This window comes from Lithobates pipiens, unplaced genomic scaffold, assembly GCF_037356315.1.
Source record: "Lithobates pipiens isolate NorthernLeopardFrog02 unplaced genomic scaffold, aLitPip1_a1.2 Scaffold_16, whole genome shotgun sequence".
Classification (NCBI taxonomy): domain Eukaryota; kingdom Metazoa; phylum Chordata; class Amphibia; order Anura; family Ranidae; genus Lithobates; species Lithobates pipiens.
The window spans coordinates 151,186,692-151,213,109 of record NW_027507748.1 but is presented as its reverse complement, the minus strand read 5'-3'; the positions used below and the strand labels follow the sequence as shown (position 1 = coordinate 151,213,109).

The following is a 26,418-nucleotide window of genomic DNA, read 5'->3' as shown; positions in this document are numbered from 1 at the left end:
CTTCAATCTCTGCAGCAATGCTGGCAGCACTCATACCTCTATTTCCCAAAGACAACCTCTGGATATGACGCTGAGCACATGCACTCAACTTCTTTGGTCGACCATGAAGAGGCCTGTTCTGAGTAGAAACTGTCCTCCTAAACCGCTATATGGTCTTGACCACCTTGCTGCAGCTCGGTTACAGGGTCTTTGCAATCTTCTTATAGCCTTGGCCATCTTGATGTAGAGCAACAATTCTTTTTTTCAGATCCCCAGAGAGTTATTTACCATGTGGTGCCGAGTTGAACTTCCAGTGATCAGTATGAGAGAGTGAGAGCGATAACACCAAATTTAACACATCTGCTCCCCATTCACACCTGAGACCTTGTAACACTAATGAGTCAGGCCGCGTACACATGCGGGGACTGTTCGCTCAACTTTGTCCGTCAAACAGTTTCAGCAGACAGTCCGCTCAAAATTAGCATGGACGGACTTGCCCACACACGACGAACGAACAGTCCGCTGAAACCGTGCGCGATGACATGAACGGCACGTACGATGGGACTAGAAAACGACGTCCTATACACTGCAATGCAAACTTCGGCGTGTAAATCCTTTCTGAGCATGCGCGGAACTTAGTTTTCGACGAACAAGCCTACACACGAGGGGACTGTTCGCTGAAACAAAGTTTCAGCAGACAGTTTTTCGGAATTTCCGAAAAACTTTGTTCAGCAGACTGTCCGCTGAAACTGTCCGCTGAAAGCCCACACACGAGCGGACTGTCCGCCGAAACACTGTTCAGCGGACAAAGTTGAGCGAACAGTCCCCGCGTGTGTATGCGGCCTCACAAAACACTGGGGAGGGAAAATGGCTAATAGGCCCCAATTTGGACATTTTCACTTAGGGGTGTACTCACCTTTGTTGCCAGCAGTTTAGACATTGATGGCTGTGTATTGAGTTATTTTTAGGGGACAGCAAATGTACACTGTTATATAAGCTGTACACTCACTACTTTACATTGTAGCAAAGTGTAATTTCTTCAGTGTTGTCACATGAAAAGATATAATAAAATATTCACAAAAATGTGAGGGGTGTACTCACTTTTGTGAGATACTGTATATATATATATATATATATATATATATATATATATATATATATATATAATATATACTGTATATATCAAATACACTGTCTGCACGCCACTAACTAAGCTGCCTAATCTCTCTTCATTCATTACACTATACGGCCGTGGTGTAAGCAGCAGCTTTATATAGTGTGGCGTGTGGACTTAGCCCCCTGAGCCATGATTGGCCAAAGGCAGGTGGCTCTCTCAGCAGAGTGCACTGTGATTGGCCAAAGCATGCAGCTCATGTGCATTAATCATCATACAGCAATGCACTGTAATCTGGCAGTGCATTATGGAGCGTTCCGCGGAGCTCGAATTTCCCACGAATGCCACATATGTTCGGTTAGTTTTATAAAAAACGAACACCCGATGTTTGAGTCGAACTGTGGGATCATCCCTAAACTATAGTTTCCTTTTACTGCAGGGAAAGAAGAGAAGATATGACATTATTCCTGCTGTTACAACTCCTTGGCAGAGCAAACTCTACAAATTCAGCAGTGCCTACAAACTGAGAGCAACTGAGCATGTGCAGAGTAGGGTGAGACAGTGTATTACCGGATTTTAACCACTTGAGATCTGCGCTATAGCCAAATGACGGCTACAGCGCGGATCTCCTTTTCCGGGACGACGTCAATAGACGTTGTCCCGTGTACGAGCGGCCTGCGCGCCCTGTGATCGGCGAGTCCATGAGACTCCCCTGATCACCGATCCGTGCAAGGGGTCGATCCCGACCCCTTATCACGTGATCAGCTGTCAGCCAATGACAGCTGATCATGTGATATTACGGAGCCGGTAATCGGCTATTATTCCTTCTCGCGCTGACAGCGCGAGGAGAAAAAAAAAGCCGATCACCGGCGGCCGTGATCGGGACATCAGTCCCGATCACGGCCAGCCCTGCTAGCGCCCACCTGCCCCCTGCCAGTGCCCACCTGCCCCCTGCAGTGCCACGCTTATTAAAAGTAAGTGCCCCCGTCAGTGCCACCCAGCAGTGCCCATAGTGCCACCCAGCAGTGCCCACAGTGCCACCCAGCAGTGCCCACAGTGCCACCCAGCAGTGCCACCCACAGTGCCACCCGCAGTGCCACCCACAGTGCCCACAATCTGCCTCAAAGGTGCTACACCCCAGTGCCACATATCCGTGCCCATCAGTGTCATCTACCAGTGCCCAGCAGTGCCGCCCATCAGTGCCCAGCAGTGCCACCTATCAGAGCCACCTATCAGTGCCCATCAGTCCCATCTATCAGTGGTACCTATCAGTGCCCATCCGTGCCACCCATCCGTGCCATCTTATCTGTGCCCATCAGTGCCGCCTTATCTGTGCCCATGGGTGCCGCCTTATCTGTGCCTATTAGTGCCGTCTTAACTATGCCTATCAGTGCCCACCAGTGCAGCCTATCAGTGCCCACCAATGCAGCCTATCAGTACCCACCAATGCAGCCCATCAGTGCCCACCAGTGCAGCCTACCAGTGCCGCCTAATCAGCGCACTTCAATGAAGGAGAAAAATTACCTGTTTGCAAAATTTTATATCAAACTATTAAAACATGATTTTTTTTTTTTTTGCATCTTTTTTTGTTTGTTTAGCAAAAAATAAAACTCCGAGCTGTAACTAAATACCACCAAAAGAAAGCTCTATTTGTGGGAAAAAAATGATAAAAATTTCATTTGGGTACAGTGTTGTATGCCCGCGCAATTGTCATTCAAAGTGCATCAGCGCTGAAAGCTGAAAATTGGTCTGGGACTGAGGGGGGTTTAAGTGCCCAGTAAGCAAGTGGTTAAACAGTATAGACACTGTGATGTAAATGATCCCATAGCACGAAGCTAGAAGAAATGAAAAAAGAAGATGTTACTGACTGTACCTCTGTGATTTTTTTCAGTACTCCTGATTTAGTGAGTATATAAAGTCTAATGCCGTGTACACATGACCGGACTTTCCGTCGGAATGAACTCTGACTGACTTTTCGACTGACTTTTTCGATGGAGTTCCGACGGAGTTCCGCACACAAGATCACACAAAAGTCTGATTGTTTAACATGATAACATACGACGGGACTAGAAAAAGGAAGTTCAGCAGCCAATAACTGCCCTTGCGTCGTTGTTGGTCCGTCAGACCTGCATACAGACGAGCGCTTTTCTCGTTAGGAACTGGTTCTGGCGGAAAGATTTGAAACATGTTCTATTTCTAAAGTCCATCAGATTTTTCTACAGAAAAGGTCCGATGAAGCCCACACACGATCAAATTGTCTGATGCATTTGTTCCGTCTGAACTTTGCTGTTGAAAAATCCGGTCGTGTGTACACCGCATTACAATTATAGCAGTTGTAAACCCCACTTTGCGATTTTAACTTACAGGTAACCCTATAAAGGCAGCTTAGCTGTAGGTAAAATGAATATCTACTAAACTTGCACGGTTTACGAGATATTCACCTTGCATGCAGTCGCTGATATCAGCAGTGCATGCGCTCTGAAGGACCGGCTTACTGTGCCAGAACTTCAGAGCTTCTTGGCAGAACCGAGGGCTCCCACGCGCATTTCCGGTAGCAGTGGCGGCGGCTTCGGTAGCGGTCCCAGAAAACAGCAGCGGCTCCCTGCTGTCTTCCGGGACCTGTGTGTCTCCAGAAGACAGCGGGGGGGGGGGGGGGGGGTGGAGAAGACACCGGAAGTGGCGTAGATATCCACGTGTGCCTCGGGTATCTATGCCCGGAAGTGGGAGTAAAATATGTGTATTAGACAGGTATCTGCTCCCCCCTGAAAGGTGTCAAATGTGACACCGGAGGGAGGGAGGAAGCGGAAAAGTGGAAGTTCCATTTTTGGGTGGAATGCCGCATTAATATACCATTGAAGCATATATATATTTTTTTGTATCGATTTGTACAGGCTTCCTCTCCTCAGCTAATCCTAAACATCTGAATTATTCGGTGTGAATGAGCCAGCTGCTTTCACGCTGAAAGCACCAGTCGTTAGCAGTTTTAGCGTTACAAATAGCGCCTGTAATCTGCCTCCCATACTCTGCAATGGGGGCTTTCGTACTGGGGCGGTGCGCTCCCGGGACCTAGAAAAAGTCCTGCAAGCAGCATCTTTGGGGCGGTTTGGGAGCGCTCCCAAAACGCCTCTGCCCATTGCAATGAATGGACAGTGCTTTGGAAATACAGCAAGATGGGAGTTTTTAAACCCTTCTTTGGGGTTAAAAGCGCCCCGCTAGTGGCCAAAAAGCACCGCTAAAACAAACTGCGCTTTTCAGCCGCTAGCGGGGCATTTTTAACCCCAAAGAAGGGGTTAAAAACTCCTGTGTTGCTGCATTTCCAAAGCGCTTTTTAGGCGCTTCAGAAGTGCTGCCCATTCATTGCAATGGGCAGGGGTGTTTTTGGGAGCGCTCCCAAACCGCCCCAAAGATACTGCTTGCATTACTTTTTCTAAGGTGCTGCAAGCGCACCGCCCCTGTGTGAAAGCCCCCATTGCAGAGAATGGAAGGCAGATTTCAGGTGCATTACAGGTGCTATTTCTAGCGCTAACACGCCTGAAAACTGCCTCAGTGTGAAGGGGGTAACCATGGGGAAATATGCCCGCATGGCACACATGTACTGCATGTTTTTTTATTTTTTATCTTGCCATACACTTTATAGTGGCAAAGCTCGGTGTATTCCTGGAAGTCAGTCAGTCTTTCTCCCTGACAACCCACTCTCTCCCTGTACAGATTGCTGCTGCCTCACACATTCTAATTCCCGCGCTCTACTCTCAGCTTGTGCACGCGTTCTCGTGAGCGCGCACGTTCAGGTTACCGGGGAGACCGAGACGCGCGGCCTGGTAATGGCGGAGGAGTGGAACCAGGACACCGGGGAGGTGGTGTACAGGTCCCGGGATCCGGTGAAGAACCTGAACATCAGGTAACCTGTGTGCTGACCTGGGTGAATGTTTTTTTTTTTTTTTTTAAACTCTGACTAACGTGTGTGTATCCGCAGGGTGCTGCTGCAGCGGGTGACCCCGGTCAGTGCCCTGGTCCAGCGGGTGCAGAAAGAGGAGGAGGAGGGGGGCAGAGGAGACATCGCACTGCGGACACTGAGCTCCAACATCGGCACAGGTAATCCCTACACTCCCCATCCTCCTGTTCATGTCATATTGGATTGGGGGGTCTTCTTTCTGTAGATGGGAAGAGGCTGGATGACTGAGGTACACTGTACTGATCCTGAGCACCCCAATACTGGGCACATTTCACCCCCTTCCTCTTCAGGCTGATTTTCAGCACTGTCACACTTTGAATGACAATTAGGCAGTCATGCAGCACTGTTGAAAGTTTTTATCATTTTCTTCACACAAATAGAGCTTTCCTTTGGTGGTATTTAACCGGGACATACTAAAAGGAATGACAGAATGGAATGCCCATAGACTTTAACAGGGAGATGGAATGCCCATAGAGAATAATGGAACAAAGTGGAATGCCCATAGAGAATAATGGAAACAAAATTCAGTTTGTGACAGACTCTTTTGACATATAAATGTTTTTTTTTTTTTTTTTAAAGACCTACTTTTAAATATCAGTGGCCATGTTTAATATTGAGATTAGATGGAATTAATGTTGTTTTTTATGGCATAACAAAGGTAAATGACAGAGTGGAATGCCCATAGAGTATAATGGGAAGTCAAATATAAACTCATTTGCAGGCAAATCTGAGTGACATAGCAATTTATCCTTTACCACAGCTGTTCCTCACGTAGAGTAGCAGATTGTAAGATTGAGATTATTTGGGATTACAGCTGTGTTATATTGAATTACAAACATATGACAGGGTGGAATGCCCATAGAGTATAATGGGAAGCAAGATGTGTCCTGGAGTCAAAACCATTGGTCATATCAGATCAATCTATAGCAGACATACTCTCTATGTCCAGTGGTGATGTCCAAAATTCAGATTAAGTGGGATTATTATTGGTTTCTATGGAATGACATACATACAGTGCCTTGCAAAAGTATTCGGCCCCCTTGAACTTTTCAACCTTTTGCCACATTTCAGGCTTCAAACATAAAGATATAAATTTTTAATTTTTTTGTGAAGAATCACCAACAAGTGGGACACAATTGTGAAGTGGAATGAAATCTATTGGATAATTTAAACTTTTTTAGCAAATAAAAAAACTGAAAAGTGGCGCGTGCAAAATTATTCGGCCCCTTTACTTTCAGTGCAGCAAACTCACTCCAGAAGTTCAGCGAGGATCTCTGAATGATCCAATGTTGTCCTAAATGACTGATGGTGATAAATAGAATCCACCTGTGTGTAATCAAGTCTCTGTATAAATGCACCTGCTCTGTGATAGTCTCAGGGTTCTGTTGAAAGCGCAGAGAGCATCATGAAGACCAAGGAACACACCAGGCAGGTCCGTAATACTGTTGTGGAGAAGTTTAAAGCCGGATTTGGATACAAAAAGATTTCCCAAGCTTTAAACATCCCAAGGAGCACTGTGCAAGCAATCATTTTGAAATGGAAGGAGTATCAGACCACTGCAAATCTACCAAGACCTGGCCGTCCCTCTAAACTTTCAGCTCAGACAAGGAGAAGACTGATCAGAGATGCAGCCAAGAGGCCCATGATCACTCTGGATGAGCTGCAGAGAACTACAGCTGAGGTGGGAGAGTCTGTCCATAGGACAACAATCAGTTGTACACTGCACAAATCTGGCCTTTATGGAAGAGTGGCAAGAAGAAAGCCATTTCTCAAAGATATCCATAAAAAGTCTTGTCTAAAGTTTGCCACAAGCCACCTGGGAGACACACCAAACATGTGGAAGAAGGTGCTCTGGTCAGATGAAACCAAAATCCAACTTTTTGCCCACAATGCAAAACGATATGTTTGGCGTAAAAGCAACACAGCTCATCACCCTCAACACACCATCCCCACTGTCAAACATGGTGGTGGCAACATTATGGTTTGGGCCTGCTTTTCTTCAGCAGGGACAGGGAAGATGGTTAAAATTGAGGGGAAGATGGATGCAGCCAAATACAGGACCATTCTAGATGAAAACCTGTTGGAGTCTTCAAAAGACCTGAAACTGGGACGGAGATTTATCTTCCAACAAGACAATGATCCCAAACATACAGCAAAATCTACAAAGGAATGGTTCACAAATAAACGTATCCAGGTGTTAGAATGGCCAAGTCAAAGTCCAGACCTGAATCCAATCGAGAATCTGTGGAAAAAGTTGAAAACTGCTGTTCACAAACGCTCTCCATCCAACCTCACTGAGCTCGAGCTGTTTTGCAAGGAAGAATGGGCAAGAATTTCAGTCTCTCGATGTGCAAAACTGATAGAGACATACCCCAAGCAATTTGCAGCTGTAATCGCAGCAAAAGGTGGCTCTACAAAGTATTAACGCAAGGGGGCCGAAAAATTTTGCACGCCCCACTTTTCATTTTTTTTATTAGTTAAAAAAGTTTCAAAAATCCAATAGACTTCTTTCCACTTCACAATTGTGTCCTACTTGTTGCTGATTCTTCACAAAAAATTAAAATTGTATATCTTTATGTTTGAAGCCTGAAATGTGGCAAAAGGTTGAAAAGTTCAAGGGGGCCGAATACTTTCGCAAGGCACTGTATGACAGAGTGGAATGCCCATAGAGAATAATGGCAAGCAAGATGTGACCTGGAGTCAGAACCATTGGTCATATCACATCAATCTTTAGCAGACATACTCTCTATGTTTGTTAGTGATGTCCAAATTAGACATTAAGTGGGATTATTTTTTTTCTTCTATGGAATGACAGATAAATAATAAAAAGGAATGCCCATAGAGTATCATGGGGAGCAAGATGTGACCTGCAGTCAAAACCATTGGTCCTATCAGATCAATCTTTAGCAGACATATTCTCTATGTCCAGTGGTGATGGCCAAAATTCACATTAAGTGGGATTATTATTGGTTTCTATGGAATTACATACATATGACAGAGTGGAATGCCCATAGAGTATAATGGGAAGCAAGATGTGTCCTGGAGTCAAAACCATTGGTCATATCAGATCAGTCTTTAGCAGACATACTCTCTATGTCCAGTGGTGATGTCCAAAATTCAGATTAAGTGGGATTATTATTGGTTTCTATGGAATGACAGATAAATAATAGAAAGGAATGCCCATAGAGTATCATGGGGAGCAAGATGTGACCTGGAGTCAAAACCATTGGTCATATCAGGTCATTCTTTAGCAGACATTCTCTCCATTTGCAGCAGTGATGTCCAAATTTGAAATTAAATGGGATTATTTTTGTTTTATATGGAATGACAAGACATATGACAGAGTGGAATGCCCATAGAGTATAATGGGAAGTAAATCGTTTTGACTCCAGGACACATCTTGCTTCCCATTATACTCTATGGGCATTCATTTCTATTATTTATCTGTCATTCCATAGAAACCAAAAATAATCCCACTTAATGTTTTTTTTTTGGACATCACCACTGGACCTAGAGAGTATGTCTGCTAAAGACTGATCTGATATGACCAATGGTTTTGACTCCAGGTCACATCATTCTCCCCATGATACTCTATGGGCATTCCTTTTTATTATTTATCTGTCATTCCATAGAAAACAATAATAATCCAACTTAATCTGAATTTTGGACATCACCACTGGACATAGAGAGTATGTCTGCTAAAGACTGATCTGATATGACCAATGGTTTTGACTCCAGGTCACATCTTGCTCCCCATGATACTCTATGGGCATTCCACTCTGTCATATGTATGTCATTCCATAGAAACCAATAACAATCCCACTTAATCTAAATTTTGGACATCACCACTGGACATAGAGAGTATGTCTGCTAAAGACTGATCTGATATGACCAATGGTTTTGACTCCAGGTCACATCATTCTCCCCATGATACTCTATGGGCATTCCTTTCTATTATTTATCTGTCATTCCATAGAAACCAATAATAATCCCACTTAATCTGAATTTTGGACATCACCACTGGACATAGAGGGTATGTCTGCTAAAAATGTATGTGATATGACCAATGGTTCTGACTCCAGGTCACATCTTGCTCCCCATGATACTCTATGGGCATTCCTTTCTATTATTTATCTGTCATTCCATAGAAACCAATAATAATCCCACTTAATCAGAATTTTGGACATCACCACTGGACATAGAGGGTATGCCTGCTAAAAATTTATGTGATATGACCAATGGTTCTGACTCCAGGTCACATCTTGCTCCCCATGATACTGTATGGGCATTCCTTTTTATTATTTATCTGTCATTCCATAGAAAACAATAATAATCCCACTTAATGTCTAATTTGGACATCACTAACAAACATATAGAATATGTCTGCTAAATACTAAGCACTGCTAATACGTGGCACTGATGACAGATGGCACTAATACGTGGCACTGATGACAGATGGCACTAATACGTGGCACTGATGACAGATGGCACTAATACGTGGCACTGATGACAGATGGCACTAATACGTGGCACTGATGACAGATGGCACTAATACGTGGCACTGACAGATGGCACTGGGGACAGATAGCACTAACAGATGGCACTGGGATGGATGGCACTTTTTTTTCCTTAACTGACGGCCGCTGCAGCCATTGATCTCTCCCTTCTCACACGCTGTCTGTGTGAGGAGGGAGAGCGGCGCTGAGAGATGATCTCATATGTTTACATATGAGATCATCTCTCATTGGACACGCTGATCGGGCTGTAAACGGCCGCTGTGATTGGCCGTTTACAGTGATCTGGGACTGGCTGTGTCTGGGGGACACGGCCAGCACAGAACTTCCCGGATGCGCGCCCGCGGCGGCACGCAGAGGGGAAGTAAACAGGAGGATGTCCAGGGACGGCCTCCCGGCAGTTAGCGTCTGCTCTGTAGCTGTCTTTTGGCTATAGGGCGGGTGTGAAGCAGTTAATCAATAAACAAAAAAAACACTGAAAATTTTGAAAAAAATCCATGTTTTTCTCAGTGTTTGTTAAAATTTTGCAAATAAATAAATGTTCTTCATAAGTTTAGCCCAAAACTTATTCTGCTACATTTCTCCAAATCATTTAATGGAGGGGAGGGGGGGGGGGGGTTATGGTGTAGGGTTGTTTTTCAGGGGGTGGGCTTGGCCACTTAGTTCCAGTAATAGGAACTCTTTAACTTCTTGCCGACCAGCTGCTGTCATTGGCAGGTTGGCTCGTTCCCACAAATCGCCATAGCTTTATGTTGTGTGGGATCTTGCTTTTGTGGGCGCGCGTGTGCCTCCCCCCCATCGGCCAGCAGGGAGAGCCAATCAGAAGGTCGTGACAGTGTCCGCCTGCCACCTGTGATCGTACCACGCATCAACAGAACTGGGATCTGCCTGTGTAAACAAGGCAGATCTCCGCTCTGGCAGGGGAGATCACACAGATCTTGTCATTTTGCTATGCAGGAAGACAGATCTGTGTGTTTCCCCAGTCACACAGTCCCCCATACAGTTAGAAAACACAAACATTTAACCCCTTCCTTGCCAGTGTCATTAGTACAATAACAGTGCATATTTTTAGCACTGATAACTGTAATGTCACTGCTTACCAAAAAAGTGTAAAAAAAATGTCAGTTGTCTGTTCTGTCCGCCGCAATGTCGCAGTCCTGCTAAAAAATCACTGATCGCTGACATTACTATTAAAAAAAAAAAGCCATAACTCTATCCCCTATTTTGTAGATGCAATCTTTTTTGCGCAAACCAATCAATAAACGCTTATTGTGATTTATTTATTTTTTTTATTTTTATTTTTTACCAAAAATATGTAGCATTCATATCGGCCTAAACTGATAAATACATTTTTTATTTATTTATTTTTTTTACTTTTTTTTGGGGGCAATGGTTTATAGCAGAAAGTAAAAAGTTTTTTTGTTTATAGTGCAAAAAATAAAAACCGCAGAGGTGATCAAATACATGCTCACAAGTCCAGCTGCTGCGTCCTTTGACACAAACAGCAGGACTCGGCCCCACCCCAAGCATCACTGGATTTGATTGATAGCAGCGGGAGCCAATGGCTCCTGCTGCTATCGATATATCCAATGAGGACGGAGACAGTGGCTGTAGTCGCTGTGCTTGTGCACATCACTGGAACAGGCGGGCTCAGATAAGAAAAAGGGGGGCTCTGGGGGCAGCTGCAGCACAAGGTTTTTCACCTTAATGCATAAAATGCATTAAGGTGAAAAACTTGGAGACTTTACGACCCCTTTAAGATGTCAGCATACCAAGACATCTTGGACCATTTCATGCTTCCAACTTTGTGCGAACAGTTTGGGGATGGCCCCTCCTGTTCCAACATGACTGTGCACCAGTGCACAAACAAGGTCCATAAAGTTATGAATGAGCGAGTTTGGGGGTGGAGTAACTTCACTGGCCTGCACAGAGTCCTTACCTCAACCCAGTTTGTGATGTCACTTGGGGATGGTGCCACCAGGTGACATTGCCAGGTGGCCCCTCCCCTTACCTATATAAGGACTGTCAATTGGCGGAGCCTGTAGTCAGCGGTTTAACCTTCATCGCTTTTTTTTTTCCCCGTATCTGGCGGTGTCGTCATGATTGATGATGGTTCTACATCGGGGGACATTGTTTTTTTTTTTATCTTTAATAAAGGAATTTCAAAAACTGTGTGTGTGCGTTTTTATTTCTTTTTGATACTTTTTTGGTGAATGGGTAGGGGTACTATGCATTTTTTTTTCTTTTATTCAGCTGTCAGCGGGGAAGACTTTGAAAACTGATGACTCACCCGTTGTTAAGGACACTGCGGCCGGCTTCCTCGCCCGCTCCTTAACAACCAGCTATTTACTGTACCCTGATTGGGCAAAGCTTTGCTCAATCATGGCTTAGAATGCACTGTGCAGTACGCAGTCCACTGTGGGGCGCTTGGTGGGCAAACATCTCGACTAGCGCCCTGCAAATTTGCTAGTTCACCGAACAGGTGATGCTCAACAGACAATGCTCTGCTTGAACTGTTCACCCAACTCTAGTGTTTGAGAGCTTGTGGCTGCCACTCATTGCCTATTGCACTTCACTATTGGCAAGTTACAGGTCAGTGGTAAGCTGCGGCAGGGGCTGGCCAGGTTTTTGGACATAGCTGGTGCTTGCCACAGATCTGCAGTTTTCACACTCCGCTAGGATTTTCAGCATATACAGATACATGGAAGAGCCTGCTATGGAATACAAAGTCTACTTTGTTAACTTGTATGTGACTTCAGCCTTTTAAATAATATTACGACTTTCAACTTTTCAATACGGTGTATATTTTGCTACATAAGATTGTGTGTTTTCATTTCCTTTAAAAGGTGGACATCTACATGGTGACGAGGAAGAAATTGTGATTTCCTGGCAAGAGAAGCTTTTTAGTGAGGTAATCCCATTTAATTGAATAAAAAAAAAAAGAAAAACTATCAGTCGATATATTAACATGCAAAGTGGAAGCCCGGGTGATAACTATCTTTATCCAAAATCTGCTCACATCCCCTTGTAACTCCTATTCCAACCACCCTGTAGAAGAAAACAATGCTTATACTTAACTATTCTCAGGGCACTCTGGTCATGTGATTGGCTGCCAGCGGCATCTTCACAGCCGACAACTGATGTCACATAGTAAGCCTATAGATGACATAACCACTCAGGCATTCCAATACGTTGCCGGAGATCTCTCCTCTCCCTTGAAGCCAGCCACTGGGGGTATTGCATCACGTGACAGGACCTTGTGCCATGAGAATAGGTAAGTATAAGCATCTTCCTTTTTATAGGGTAGTTAGAATAGGAGTTACAAGTGTGTGGGGGGGTATAAGAGTAGATAATTTTAGTCCGAAATTCCACTTTAAAGCAGAACTATACTCACCTCCACTATAGCGATGCACTGTTGGTCGCTGAACTCTTTAGTTGGTTTTCCTCTGGGTTCTGATTTTTGGCTGTTTTGATTGGCTGGATCAAGATTACATCACTCTCATGCATATGCTGGAGTTCAAGTGGTTGTAAACATCAGACATGATATATAAACAAAGCATATCCCTCTATAGTGTATAGTTGCCTCAATCCAGAGGATGTAGAGAAGCGAAAACTGCAGATAAACGGGTACAACTTATGTAGGAGGATTTGTTTCATCTGTGTATCACAGGCCAGTCACTTTACTGAGTATAAGTAAGGCTTTACAACCACTTTTATTCAACCCAGCAAATGCCAAAATAGTACATTGAGCTGAGCACATGCATCTCAGTATACAGTGTGAACTGGCATGTAGTACAGTATATCTGCAAGAATATATAGTATGCCTCTTCTGTACTAAAAAGCCTGCTTGATAGCAATTTTGTCATGCAAGTTCCACTTTAAATCTAGTTTTCAGTTGGCATCCCAGCCTAGGGGTCACCTGCAATCTGACAGCAGCTGGCCAGCCAACTGCCTGAGGTCAAATACTGTCACCTGCTTGCTGAGTGTGCAAGGCTGCGGGGGGGACGTATCTGATCTCTGCAGAGGCCACAGGTCTTACACAGAGCACATCAGTTCTCATCTGAAGACTATTGTCAGGCACAGGCTTTTCTGCTGGGGCTGGGTGTTCTTTTCCTAAGAAACCAATGGTACTTTGTGTTAATGCACATTTGTTAACACACATTATGTCTCATGTTAACATACAGTGTATTAAAGCAGCCCACCATTGCACTGGAATGCACACAAAAAAAAAACAGACCTGCACCATTTTTCTCAGGCATAGTGCACTGCAAAACACAATAGTGTGTTACCGTACCTTGTGATACGTTGGGGTGCCAATTGAAAATGAATGGCACTGCAATGTGCTAATATGCGTATGGTGCATTGCAAGGCCAAGTGCTGTAACTGTGTCAATAGACTTTAAGACTTTGGATATTTACTGTTTTGCTGCACCCTTATTTTATCATTTGAACTAACACAATGTTGGCTTTAACTGACAGTCTGACACGTTTGAATTGACATGTTCTCTGACCTGATTGCAATATTTTTTTGTTTAATAAATTTTTATTGAAGTAAAAAGTGACAGACAAAAAGTGAACATACAACATCTAATATGGTCCAAGCAATGCCACACAAGAAGTTTTAATGGTCTATCCCAGCAGAATACCACCTCTAGAGGTCTATCGCAATATATATATATATAGGATTCTACGCACATAAGAAAACCCTCAAATGCGCAAAATGCATTGGTAGAGTCAGGGTATGTACCCTAATGGGGATACTAGATTGTAGGAATGCATGGGTGGAGCCAAAGAGAGAAAGAAGAGAAGCAAGGGGAAGTAGGGGTCCATAAAGAAAGGGGTAGAAAAAAAGGGGGGGGGGCGTTGGCATGTGTGGTATCAATACAGAAAAACCTTTATGACTATATCATATGGGTCTCAAAGAAATAAAGATAAATCGGAACCGTGCAAAGGTTGATTGTTCAGTGAAAGGCTGCCGGAAGAGCCTCCTAGGGGAGGAGGCCACCGTCTCCGTGTATTTGAGTGATAAGATCTTTGTAGAAAGGGGTGGATGTAAATTCCATCCACGGGGTCCAGGTTAGAGTGTGTCGCTGGGAGGTGTTCCTGTTGCGATGGGTGATGTCCTCCATAAGATGGACTTCCGAAACTTTTTCCATCCAGGTTTTCATTGAAGGAATCCTGGGTTGCCCCCAGAGGGAGGGTATTAGGGCCTTGGCTGTGTTGAGCAGGTGTGGTACGAGTGAGCGTTTATAAGTTCCAATGGGCTCGTTGGTTGCGTGGAAAAGGACAGTCCAGGGTTCATTAGGGAGGCTAACACCTGAGATTCGCTGTATAAGCTGGAGCATCAAGGACCAGAAGGGGCGAATAAGTGGGCATGACTACCAGATGTGCGCGTGGGTTGCCGTGTTACCACAATTCCTCCAACACAATGGGGAATTAACAGGGAACATCCGATGTAGCTTTGATGGTGTGTAGTGCCATCTGGGGAGCAGTTTATAATTGACCTCTGCCATTTTTTAATCGAAAGACGTTATATGTGTTAGTCATAAGACTTTTTCTTTCTTTTTGGTGTTTTGGAAGGTTGGTTTCCAGGTCTGATTCCCATTTAGCCAGAAATGCTGGAGGTTCTTCCATATGGAGTTTAACCACTTGCCGACCGCCGCACGACGATATACGTCGGCAGAATGGCACGGGCAGGCATATTGGCGTATATATAAGTCCATGCCTGCCCGCGGGTGGGGGGCCCGATCGGGCCCCCCCCCGGTGCCTGCGGCGGTCGGCATTCGTTCGGGAGAGATCAGGGATGAGGGGACGGCCATTCATTCATGGCCACCCCCTCGCGATCTCTCTCGACGAATGGAAATCCCCCGTGACATCACTTCCTCTCCTGTAATGTAAACACAGGAGAGGAAGTGATGTATTCTCTCCTCCGTGTCGGTATTTTCCGTTCCGACACGGAGGAGAGCGGATCGGTGAGTTGCACCAACACTCTACACACACAGTAGAACATGCCAGGCACACTCACACCCCCCCTTTACCCCCCGATCACCCCCCCAATTACCCCTGCCCCCCAGTCACAGTGACACCAATGTCATTTTTTTTTTTTTTTTTGCATTGGTGTCATTTGTGACTGTAATAACTGTTAGGGCAGTTAGAGTTAGCCCCCTTTAGTTCTAATGTACCCCCCTAACCCCCCCAATAAAGGTTTAACCCCGTGATCACCCCCCGTCGCCAGTGTCACTAAGGCTGGGTTCACATTGCAGCGGTTTATGAGAACGAATGTGATTCGCACCGCACTGCAGTGCAAATCACATCCGATCTCTGTGCGATTCGAGTTCAGCCATTCGCCGCACCCGCCGCACCCGCCACACCCGCCGCACCCGCCGCAAATTCGCACGGGACCCTTTTTTTGGCCCGCAGCAGAATCGGATCGCATGGGTGTTCACACCATGCGATCCGAGTTTGCAGATCGCACTGCGATATGCGAACTGATCTGGGGGTGTCAGTAACATTTCACTGACACTCCCAGCAGTTCGCATAGGGCAGTGTGAACTGCCGCCGGGAGGCATGCGATGCGGGAACCCGCCGCGGATTCGCGGCGTTTCCGCATCGCTCCAGTGTGAACCCAGCCTAATAAGCGATCATTTTTCTGATCGCCGTATTAGTGTCACAGGTGACGCTAGTTAGGCAGGTAGGTATTTAGGTTCGCCGCAGCTTTTTATAGCGCCAGGGACCCCCATATACTACCGCATAAAGCCCCCTGATTGCCCCCTAGTTAACCCTTTCACCAGTGATCACCATATAACTGTTACAGGTGACGCTGGTTGGTTAGTTATTTTTTTATAGTTTCAGGGCACCCGCCATTTATTACCTAATAAAGGTTTAACCCCCTGATCACCCGGCGGGTGTCATTTGTGACTAATAACTGTTAGGGCAGTTAGGGTTAGCCCCCTTTAGTTCTAAGGTACCCCCCTAACCCCCCCAATAAAGGTTTAACCCCGTGATCACCCCCCGTCGCCAGTGTCACTAAGGCTGGGTTCAGATTGCAGCGGTTTGAGAACGGATGTGATTCGCACCGCACTGCAGTGCAAATCACATCCGATCTCTGTGCGATTCGAGTTCAGCCATTCGCCGCACCCGCCACACCCGCCGCACCCGCCGCAAATTCGCACGGGACCCTTTTTTTGGCCCGCAGCAGAATCGGATCGCATGGGTGTTCACACCATGCGATCCGAGTTTTCAGATCGCACTGCGATATGCGAACTGATCTGGGGGTGTCAGTAACATTTCACTGACACTCCCAGCAGTTCGCATAGGGCAGTGTGAACTGCCGCCGGGAGGCATGCGATGCGGGAACCCGCCGCGCATTCGTGGCGTTCCCGCATCGCTCCAGTGTGAACCCAGCCTAATAAGCGATCGTTTTTCTGATCGCTGTATTAGTGTCACAGGTGACGCTAGTTAGGCAAGTAGGTATTTAGGTTCGCCGCAGCTTTTTATAGCGCCAGGGACCCCCATATACTACCGCATAAAGCCCCCTGATTGCCCCCTAGTTAACCCTTTCACCAGTGATCACCATATAACTGTTACAGGTGACGCTGGTTGGTTAGTTATTTTTTTATAGTTTCAGGGCACCCGCCATTTATTACCTAGTCTCACTAGTGTACCCCTAAATTTAGGGGTGTCTACTTTCCAAAATGGGGTCATTTGGGGGGGGTTTGTGCCATCTTGGCATTTTATGGCCTTCAAAACTGTAACGCCCTTAGAAAGCCTGAAGGCGGTGCTTGGTTTTCGGGGCCCCGTACGCGGCTAGGCTCCCAAAAAGTCCCACATATGTGGTATCCCCGTACTCAGGAGAAGCAGCAGAATTTATTTTGGGGTGTCATTTCACATATGCCCATGGCATGCGTGAGCAATATATCATTTAGTGACAACTTTGTGAAAAAAAAAAAAAAAAAAAAAAAAGTTTGTAATTTTCCCGCAACTTGTGGCAAAATATAAAATATTCCATGGACTCAACATGCCTCTCAGCAAATAGCTTGGGGTGTCTACTTTCTAAAATGGGGTCATTTGTGGGGGTTTTGTGCCATCTTGGCATTTTATGGCCTTCAAAACTGTAATAGGTAGTGAGGAGTGAAGTCAAATATTTACGCCCTTAGAAAGCCTGAAGGCGGTGCTTGGTTTTCGGGGCCCCGTACGCGGCTAGGCTCCCAAAAAGTCCCACATATGTGGTATCCCCGTACTCAGGAGAAGCAGCAGAATTTATTTTGGGGTGTCATTTCACATATGCCCATGGCATGTGTGAGCAATATATCATTTAGTGACAACTTTGTGAAAAAAAAAAAAAAAAAAAAAAAGTTTGTAATTTTCCCGCAACTTGTGGCAAAATATAAAATATTCCATGAACTCAACATGCCTCTCAGCAAATAGCTTGGGGTGTCTACTTTCTAAAATGGGGTCATTTGTGGGGGTTTTGTGCCATCTTGGCATTTTATGGCCTTCAAAACTGTAATAGGTAGTGAGAAGTGAACTCAAAAATTTACGCCCTTAGAAAGCCTGAAGGCGGTGCTTGGTTTTCGGGGCCCCGTACGCGGCTAGGCTCCCAAAAAGTCCCACATATGTGGTATCCCCGTACTCAGGAGAAGCAGCAGAATTTATTTTGGGGTGTCATTTCACATACGCCCATAGCATGTGTGAGCAATATATCATTTAGTGACAACTTTGTGTAAAAAAAAAAAAAAAATTTTTTTTTTGTCATTATTCAATCGCTTGAGGCAAAAAAATAAAATATTCAATGGGCTCAACATGCCTCTTATCAATTTCCTTAGGGGGTCTACTTTCCAAAATGGGGTCATTTGGGGGGGTTTTGTACTGCCCTGCCATTTTAGCACCTCAAGAATTGAGATAGGCAGTCGTAAACTAAAAGCTGCGTAAATTCCAGAAAACGTACCTTAGTTTGTAGATGTGACAACTTTTGCGCAAACCAATAAATATACAATTATTGACTTTTTTTTTACCAAAGACATGTGGCTGAATACATTTTGGCCTAAATGTATGATTAAAATTGAGTTTATTGGATTTTTCTAATAACAAAAAGTAGAAAATATCATTTTTTTTCAAAATTTGCGGTCTTTTTACGTTTATATCGCAAAAAATAAAAATCGCAGAGGCAATCAAATACCATCAAAAGAAAGCTCTATTTGTGGGAAGAAAAGGACGCAAATTTTGTTTGGGTACAACATTGCATGACCGCGCAATTACCAGTTAAAGCAGCGCAGTGCCAAAGTGTAAAAAGACCTCTGGTCATTTACCAGCAAAATGGTCCGGTCTTAAAGTGGTTAATGAGGGCTCTGTAGAAAGTTGAAATGCAGTGCAAGGGAGGATCTTTCAGGCTGAAAACTTCTTCAACGCAATTTAAATCTTGTATCCCCCTCAGTGGTTGGGGCAAGGTTCGGAGGAAATGTTGAAGTTGGAGATATCTCCATTTATCCAAAAATGTGACAGGTTTAGAGCCAAGGATTTCGGGCAATGGTTTAAGAGTATTGGAGCGGAGAATATGATGCAATAGGAGGGGGCCTTCCGGAGACCAGGTCTTAAAGCCCGGATCGAGTAAGCCAGGTAGGAAGTATGTGTGTCGGAGGAGTGGTAGTAAAGGAGAGTCATAGGACCAAGAAAACTTTCTATGTAAAGCGTCCCATATCTCCAGGGTTGAGATGGTGAGGGAGGAGGTTAAGCCCGCTAGGTGCCTTTGGGAGCGGGGCAACCAGGGAATAACCGTGAGGTCAGCTGAGCATAAAGAGCGTTCCAAATGCACCCATAATTTAGAGGTAGCAGCAAATTTCCATTCTACCATTCTAGTTAATGTTACAGCATAGTAATACATCTTAACGTTTGGGAGGGCCAGACCCCCAGAGTCCTTGGAGCAAAATAAAATATCTCTAGATACTCTGGGGCGACTGTTCCTCCAGATGAAGCGGGAGATCATGGTTTGTAGTGTGGTAAAGAACCCAACAGGCACACCCAATGGTAGCATTTGGTAAAAAAATAGGACTCGGGGAAAAACATTCATTTTGATAATGTTCACTTTACCTAGCCACGAATGCGACAGATTTTTCCATTTTCTTAAAGCGGGAGTACTGCAGCTGCTGACTTTTAAAATAGTGACACTTACCTGTCCAGCGCGCCCGCGATGTCGGCACCCGAAGCCGATCTCTAGATCGACACTCGAGTGCTGCCGCCGCCATCTTGGGTATGGGAATCAGGAAATGGAGCCTTTCGGCTTCATTTCCCGGTTCCCTACTGCGCATGCGCGAGCCGCGCTGCGCAATGAGGACGGTCCCCGCTGCCTCTGGGATCTGTGTGTTTCCCAGCAGGCAGTGGGGCACTTGCGGAAAGGGGCGTAATGTACGCCCCTTTCCGCAGAGAGCTAGCCCGGAAGTGGGTGCAGTTACCTGGATTATCCAGGTAACTGCACCCCCCTCCCCCCTGAAAGGTGCCAATTGTGGCGCCGGAGGGGGGGGAGGAATCCGATGAGCGGAAGGTCCATTTTAGGGTGGACCTCCGCTTTAAGTCGTCTCTGATATTATTCAATAAGGGGATGTAGTTAAAGAGGGAGTGGATGCTAGGTGTGAGATATATACCCAGGAATTTCATGCAGTGGGGTACCCATCTAAAGGGGAAGAGAGGTCGTAATAGCGTCTCCTCCTGCCTAGAGAGGTTGACATTCAGGATTTCTGACTTGGAGAGGTTAATTTTAAAGTTGGACAGCGATTGGAAGGTAGAGAAAGCTGACATCAAGTTAGGAAGGAAGATTCGCGGTTGTTGGATAAAAAAAAGGATGTCATCCGCATAAGCTGCATATTTATGGGTCTTGTTACCTACCTGAACTCTGAATGCTAATGTTCTGTCTAATGGTAGCCAGGAATGGTTCTAAAGTGAGTGCAAATAGGAGAGGGGACAGGGGGCAGCCCTGCCTGGTTCTATTAAAGAGTGTGAATGGATCGCTAAGAGTGCCATTTATGCTGAGTTGCGCCGTGGGGTTGGCGTAGAGGGAAGAGATGCGGCTAAACATTCGAGGGCCCAAGCCAAACTGTCGTAGAGTGAGTTTGAGAAAGTCCCAATCCACCCTATCAAACACTTTTTCAGCATCAGTAGATAAAAGTAGCGTGGGTTGGGCACATCTCCGCACATATTGGATTAAGGATATCGCCCGTAGGGAATTATCTTTGGCCTCTCTAAAAGGTATGAAGCCTGTCTGGTCAGATGAGACCACCTGATTGCAATATACCCTTCCAGTGGGTACTCTGATGTCCAGGGTGGGGCACACTTTTTAAAATAGGATTGCTTTGGTTTTAATGCAAATGGGATTTCGTCTGATCCAGTATTGCGATTACCTGCTGGTTTAGGGTACTTCTATATAGTATAATGAGGGAACCAACTTGGTATTGTTCCCTTACCTGCGCAAATATATCAATTGAACAAACTTTATAAATTTTGTGTTTATATTATTAATTTAGGGGCTCCTCGTTGTGAGGTAAGAAAACCTAGTAAATAGAAAAATGGTGATGAACCGCACGCGCACCCTATTATTCCATGCTACATAAACAATAAAGTGCAATATCATGAGTGACCGCTAGATGTCCCTAATGGATTAATTGCCATGGGTGACTATAAAAATTATTGTTATTTATTATTATAATCATTAATAACCAATTGGGCATCAAAATTGCCACCTATTGTTACCAGTAGGTGGCAGGTATTGTGCAGTGTCCAGAAAACAGCATTAAAAATGAAAATGTCCAAAAATTTTCATCAAATGGTTTCCAGTAGTGCATATGATTTCATAAATCTGACAAACAAGTGACTAAAATCTTCCTCCACCAACACCGGTCACACTGCCTACTCGCTGGACTTGCACGACCCCCGATTAACTAATAACCAATTGTGAAATTTCAATGCACAATTGGTTATTAATGATTTATTACAATAATTTGTATGCTCACCCATGGCAATTAATCCATTAGGGACATCTAGTGGTCATTCATGATATTGCACTTTATTGTTTATGTAGCTTGGAATAATAATAGTGTGCAGGGTTCATCACCATTTTATTTTCCTACTTCTATATAGCCCTAGGAAATGTTTGCCCATTCATGAGGAGTTCATTTAGGTTAAATGGTTTAGTCTTTCAGTGGTTCATAACATATTGGTATCCATTACTTCCAGATTAGACAACATTTTAAGCTGGTTTGGTCAGGTATACTATCTCATTTGAACAACGGATCAAGGTAGGAGCATGTAAAGATCTGTTTTATATATGGTATTGTTTGAAGAAGGTTGGTGGTAAATTAAAAGTAGAATTAAAATAACTCCTTATTCGTTTTGGGATGGATTTACAGGTATTTTATGCATATTTTGGATGTTTTTCTAGTTCGAGTATGAGCTGTATAAAAATGAAGCTGCTTGCCGGACTCCTCTGGATCGTCAGTATCACCAAGACATACTGGCTATGGAACACAGTGGCGGACGAAAGAACAGACGTATCTTTACCTATACAGACTATGATCGATATACCAACCTAGAAGAGGTATCGTTGAAAAACAAAACAGCTGATTAATTATGCAGTATCAAACAATTATTTGTGCCGCACTTGTACCCTCTGTGCAACAAACTAAACATATGAGCATGCATGATCAGTAATGACAACAAATATATATCTAAATGTGATATATATCTATATATACCATTCAAAATACATTTTGGGATCTTTGAACCTTGCAAACTGTGTGTCTACAAGGAATCCGAAAACCATCCAAACCGTGACCTGACCTTCCCATGTGTGCACACTCTTACCTTGATAGATGGACCTTTACATTTTACAGGTCTGCTAATGGCATTTGATTAACAAAACAAAAAAGACCTACAAATTAAAGTTGTCAAAGAAGGAGAGACTTCTAATTACCCACTCACTTAAATAAAGTGGGGCTTTATGGCCAAAAATATAATGCATATAGAAAAATGGCAGCCCATGTATGTGAGCCTACAGGATGTGGTAGAAATTTGGTAAAAAATACCAAGTTCAATCTATAAAAATGTAACAAATTTTATTATACGCAAAAATAATGCACTGGTAAGTATAGTATAAGACAGGAACCATCCACCATCACCAATAAAAAAGGCACTGTTACAAAAAGGAATCTTTGCATTGGCTAAAAGCCTCTGTGAAATATAGGGGTTTTCATTGCTGGCCTCAAACCAAAGAATCAGCACGCCCGCCAGGCGAATGCCATTCTGAAAAGAAGAGTTCAGTAATTGCAACATACATATTTCTCTGTACAACAGCAAACCCCAGCTGATTGGCTCTTGCACAGCCTCTTTTTGTTAGGGCTTTCAAGAACAAGTCAATTATAGCAGTATAAAGGGGTCACTGTAGGCTGCTCTCCTGAATTGGACTACAAACTGTTTCTCTCGCTTTCCATCCCCATGACATGAAGATGGCTAGAAAAGCTTGTCTGAGATTTCTATTTAGTGCGTAGGATTATAGGGTCGTTGGGTATTTTTCTGTACTTGCATAAATATATTTGGCCTAATAAAAGTAAATGAATGCAGCTACCACATCCAAGGACTGGTAAGCTGCAATGTATTCCATTTCTATTCTTGGGGTTAGATATACTTTAGGCACAATTTCTTCTTCTTATTATCTATATTTTTTTTATATAGCACGCTCAGTCAGTAACCACCTCTGAAAAAGAGACCCCCACATTCTTGGCAGAACGAATGGCAAACGTCCGCCGACGTCGACAAGACAAAAGACAATTGTAAGTGATTAGAGCTAAAGTACATTTATACCATTGATCCATGATAATAATTGAAATGAAATGTTTGGATTGAATTAATACCTGTAATTAACCCTTTCTTTAACTTTCAGGGATGGAGCTGGGATACGCAATCGGCTTGTTATTTTGGATCCCTCAGAAGAGTTTATCAAAACTAACCACATATTAAATACTCCAGTACAGACTATGTACATCATGGCAGATCTCGGTCCCAGGGGAAAGTGAGTATTTCCAGCCTTGAGTCTCTGTGACTTCCTCTCTCAGGAGTGTCCCAGTCTAGGCTGCTTGGTTCAAAGGGAGCAGGTAGCTAAGATTAGGAAAGCAGCAGCTAACCTTACTGACATATAATAGCCCAATAACACTGCCCACATGCAAAAACGCTTAATTTAAGCATGCAGGCACCTGTCAGTTTTGAGCTGCAATGAGGTGCAGCAAGGAGCAGTGTGATGTGCACTTTACTGCATTAGACAGTTACTTTTTTTTCTTTTTTTTGCCTTGCGGAGCCTTCCTGTGTGCAGAGATCACATGCAGCATGTCTGCATTTTATCACCGCTCACTGCACCTCCAGGCTGTGTTGCAATGCTAAGAGGGCCAATAGAAAACAATTATTTTCTGTGTGCCCTAGTGGAGCCTGGTGTTCTTGCAGCAAAGAAAAATGCTAGTCGTAGCCCAAAGAGACCAGAGTGGAATGTTTATTTGAGGATGGAAAACAGTGGATTGGCTCACATTAGTGCCTAAAATAGCTTCCAAAGGGCAAATCTAGCACTGTAGCTGCAGGATAATGCGTAAAAATTGTTGGATAATCCACCGGCTGTTTATATTTCTTGTAGATTCTGCCTGCATGATATGCTTTTTTTTATCGTACATAGAGCTGAGACAACTAATTGATTAATCGACAACTAATCGATTATGAAATGAATCGATTAATCAGGCAGTAACATAATGGGGTTAAAAACTAAAAAACTAAACTGTGTCCTTTATAGTACAAAAATATAATCACTACTGTAAATATTACTTTCACTGTTCTACAGTAAAAAAAAATTAACCCCTTCCAGTAGTGATTATCTGCTTTTTTTGTACTATAAAGGGCTAATTTTAGTCTTGTTAACCCCATTATGTTACTAAACGTCTTGGGCCTGTTTCACATCTATATGTTTATTGGTGCTTTTTGCAGAAACGCACTACAGTTCATTTACATGGTTTCCTATGGGACACGTTCATATCTGTGCTTTTTTTCAGTCGCTACATATTTGGAAAGGGTCAGGGACTTTTAGCGCAAAACGGTGCTTTTTTGGTTCAATATACTTCAATGGAGAAGCTGCAGAAAAGAATGTAATGCGTTTTTGCAGCAATTTGTGTTTTTTAATCTGCCCAAAAAAAATGCAAAAACCGCAAATTGCAGTAAAATCACGTGAGCAAAAATCAAAACGCACAGCAAAAAGCACTTCAGAAACAGATCAAAAGCAAAAACTGCATAGGTGTGTACCGAGCCTTATGCTGGCCTCACGGATCAATTTTCAGGTGAGACTATTCAGATGAAAAATCTTTGTACATTCGCTGAATGAAAGAATGTTGTTTGATATTTCTACTTCATTTATGAACAAAAACCACATACACTGTCTGAAAATTCCTTTGACCAAGAAGTTTTCTATTATTTCCAAATTTTCCCGTCACTGTGGTTGAAAATGAACGTTAATTTGACCCACTTTTTTTTTATTTATTTTTTTAAGGTTATTAACCGATTAATCGAAACAATAATCGGCCAACTAATCGATTATGAAAATAATTAATTGCAGCCCTAATCGTACATCACGGGAAACACAGAGCAGCTATAGTAATTACTATCTAGGTTATACGCCACTTATAGGTGGATGGACACTGGCACACCCAAAAGACAGGAAATCCCCCTCTATATAACTCCTCCCATACAGGAAGTACCTCAGTTTTTTTCGCCAGTGTCTTCAAGGTGATGCTTCAATTTACATCATGAGTGTGTATCTGCATGTGCCAATTTACCTCTCTAACCAGAAGTTTCTGCGGTTCGAGGTAGAGGGTGGTCATTTTCATTTCATGGCCTTGCCCCTTGGGTTAGCCACAGCCCCCCGGGTGCTCAAAACAATTCTGGCTCTGGTATTGGCAAGACTAAGAGTCCAGGGTATAACAGTAATGGCATACCTAGATGATCTATTGCTTATGGATCAGTCGGCTGCAGGTCTAGACCGGAATGTGGCCAACATGGTTCAGTATTTGGAACACTTGGGTTAGATTCTCAACCTAGAGAAGTCAACATTGCGACCTGTGCAAAGGCTCAAATACTTGGGTCTGATCATAGACACAATCCAAGAAAAAGTATGTTTGCCTTGGACGAAAGTCAGTGCCATAAGGGATTTTGTCTGGGTTTTGAACGGAAAGAAGGGCCCTTCAATTCGCCTTTATATGAGGTTAGGGAAGATGGTGGCTTCATTCAAAGTGATCCAGTGCCCAAGGGAAGTGGTTGGGAATCGAGAAAGCCTTGCCCATCAATATCCTAGAGATTCGAGCAGCTCGTCTGGCTCTAGTGTCTTGGACTTCCAGGTTTCAGGGTCGTCCCACCAGGATCCAATCCGACAATGCCACAGCTGTGGCTTACATCAACCACCAAGGGGGTACCAGGAATCGGATGGCCCAGAAAGAGGTGGACCATATCCTGACATGGGCAGAGAAACTTACCTTTTCTGTCGGCAGTCTTCATTCCAGGAGTGGAGAAATGGCAAGCAGTTGTCCCCGTTGGAATGGTCCCTACATCCCAAGATTTTTTCAGCAATTTGCCAAAGGTGGGGTACCCTGGACATAGATCTGTTGTCATCTAGGTTCAACAAGAAACTGGACAAATTTGTGTCAAGGACAAGGGATCTGCTCGCATTCGGAGCAGATTCGTTAGTGATTGCTTGGGATCAGTTTTTGCTGATTTATACATTCCCTCCAGTTCAGCTTCTACAGCGACTTGTACGCAGGCTCAGAGAGGAAGGGACGCCAGTAATATTGTTAG

General features: G+C 44.0%; 1 protein-coding gene across 1 annotated transcript in view; it reads left to right on the top strand.

Annotated features, from left to right (window-relative positions):
• Positions 1–4,817: 4,817 nt before the first annotated feature.
• MKS1 (MKS transition zone complex subunit 1) overlaps positions 4,818–26,418 on the top strand; it is an 87,365-nt gene continuing 65,764 nt past the window's right edge. Inside the window, exons 1-6 of the mRNA XM_077480617.1 lie at positions 4,818–4,991; positions 5,067–5,185; positions 12,406–12,470; positions 21,986–22,141; positions 23,275–23,372; positions 23,483–23,611. Of these exons, the coding sequence (XP_077336743.1) occupies positions 4,915–4,991; positions 5,067–5,185; positions 12,406–12,470; positions 21,986–22,141; positions 23,275–23,372; positions 23,483–23,611 (644 nt within the window). The 5' untranslated portion in view covers positions 4,818–4,914. The remainder of the gene's footprint in view (positions 4,992–5,066; positions 5,186–12,405; positions 12,471–21,985; positions 22,142–23,274; positions 23,373–23,482; positions 23,612–26,418) is intronic.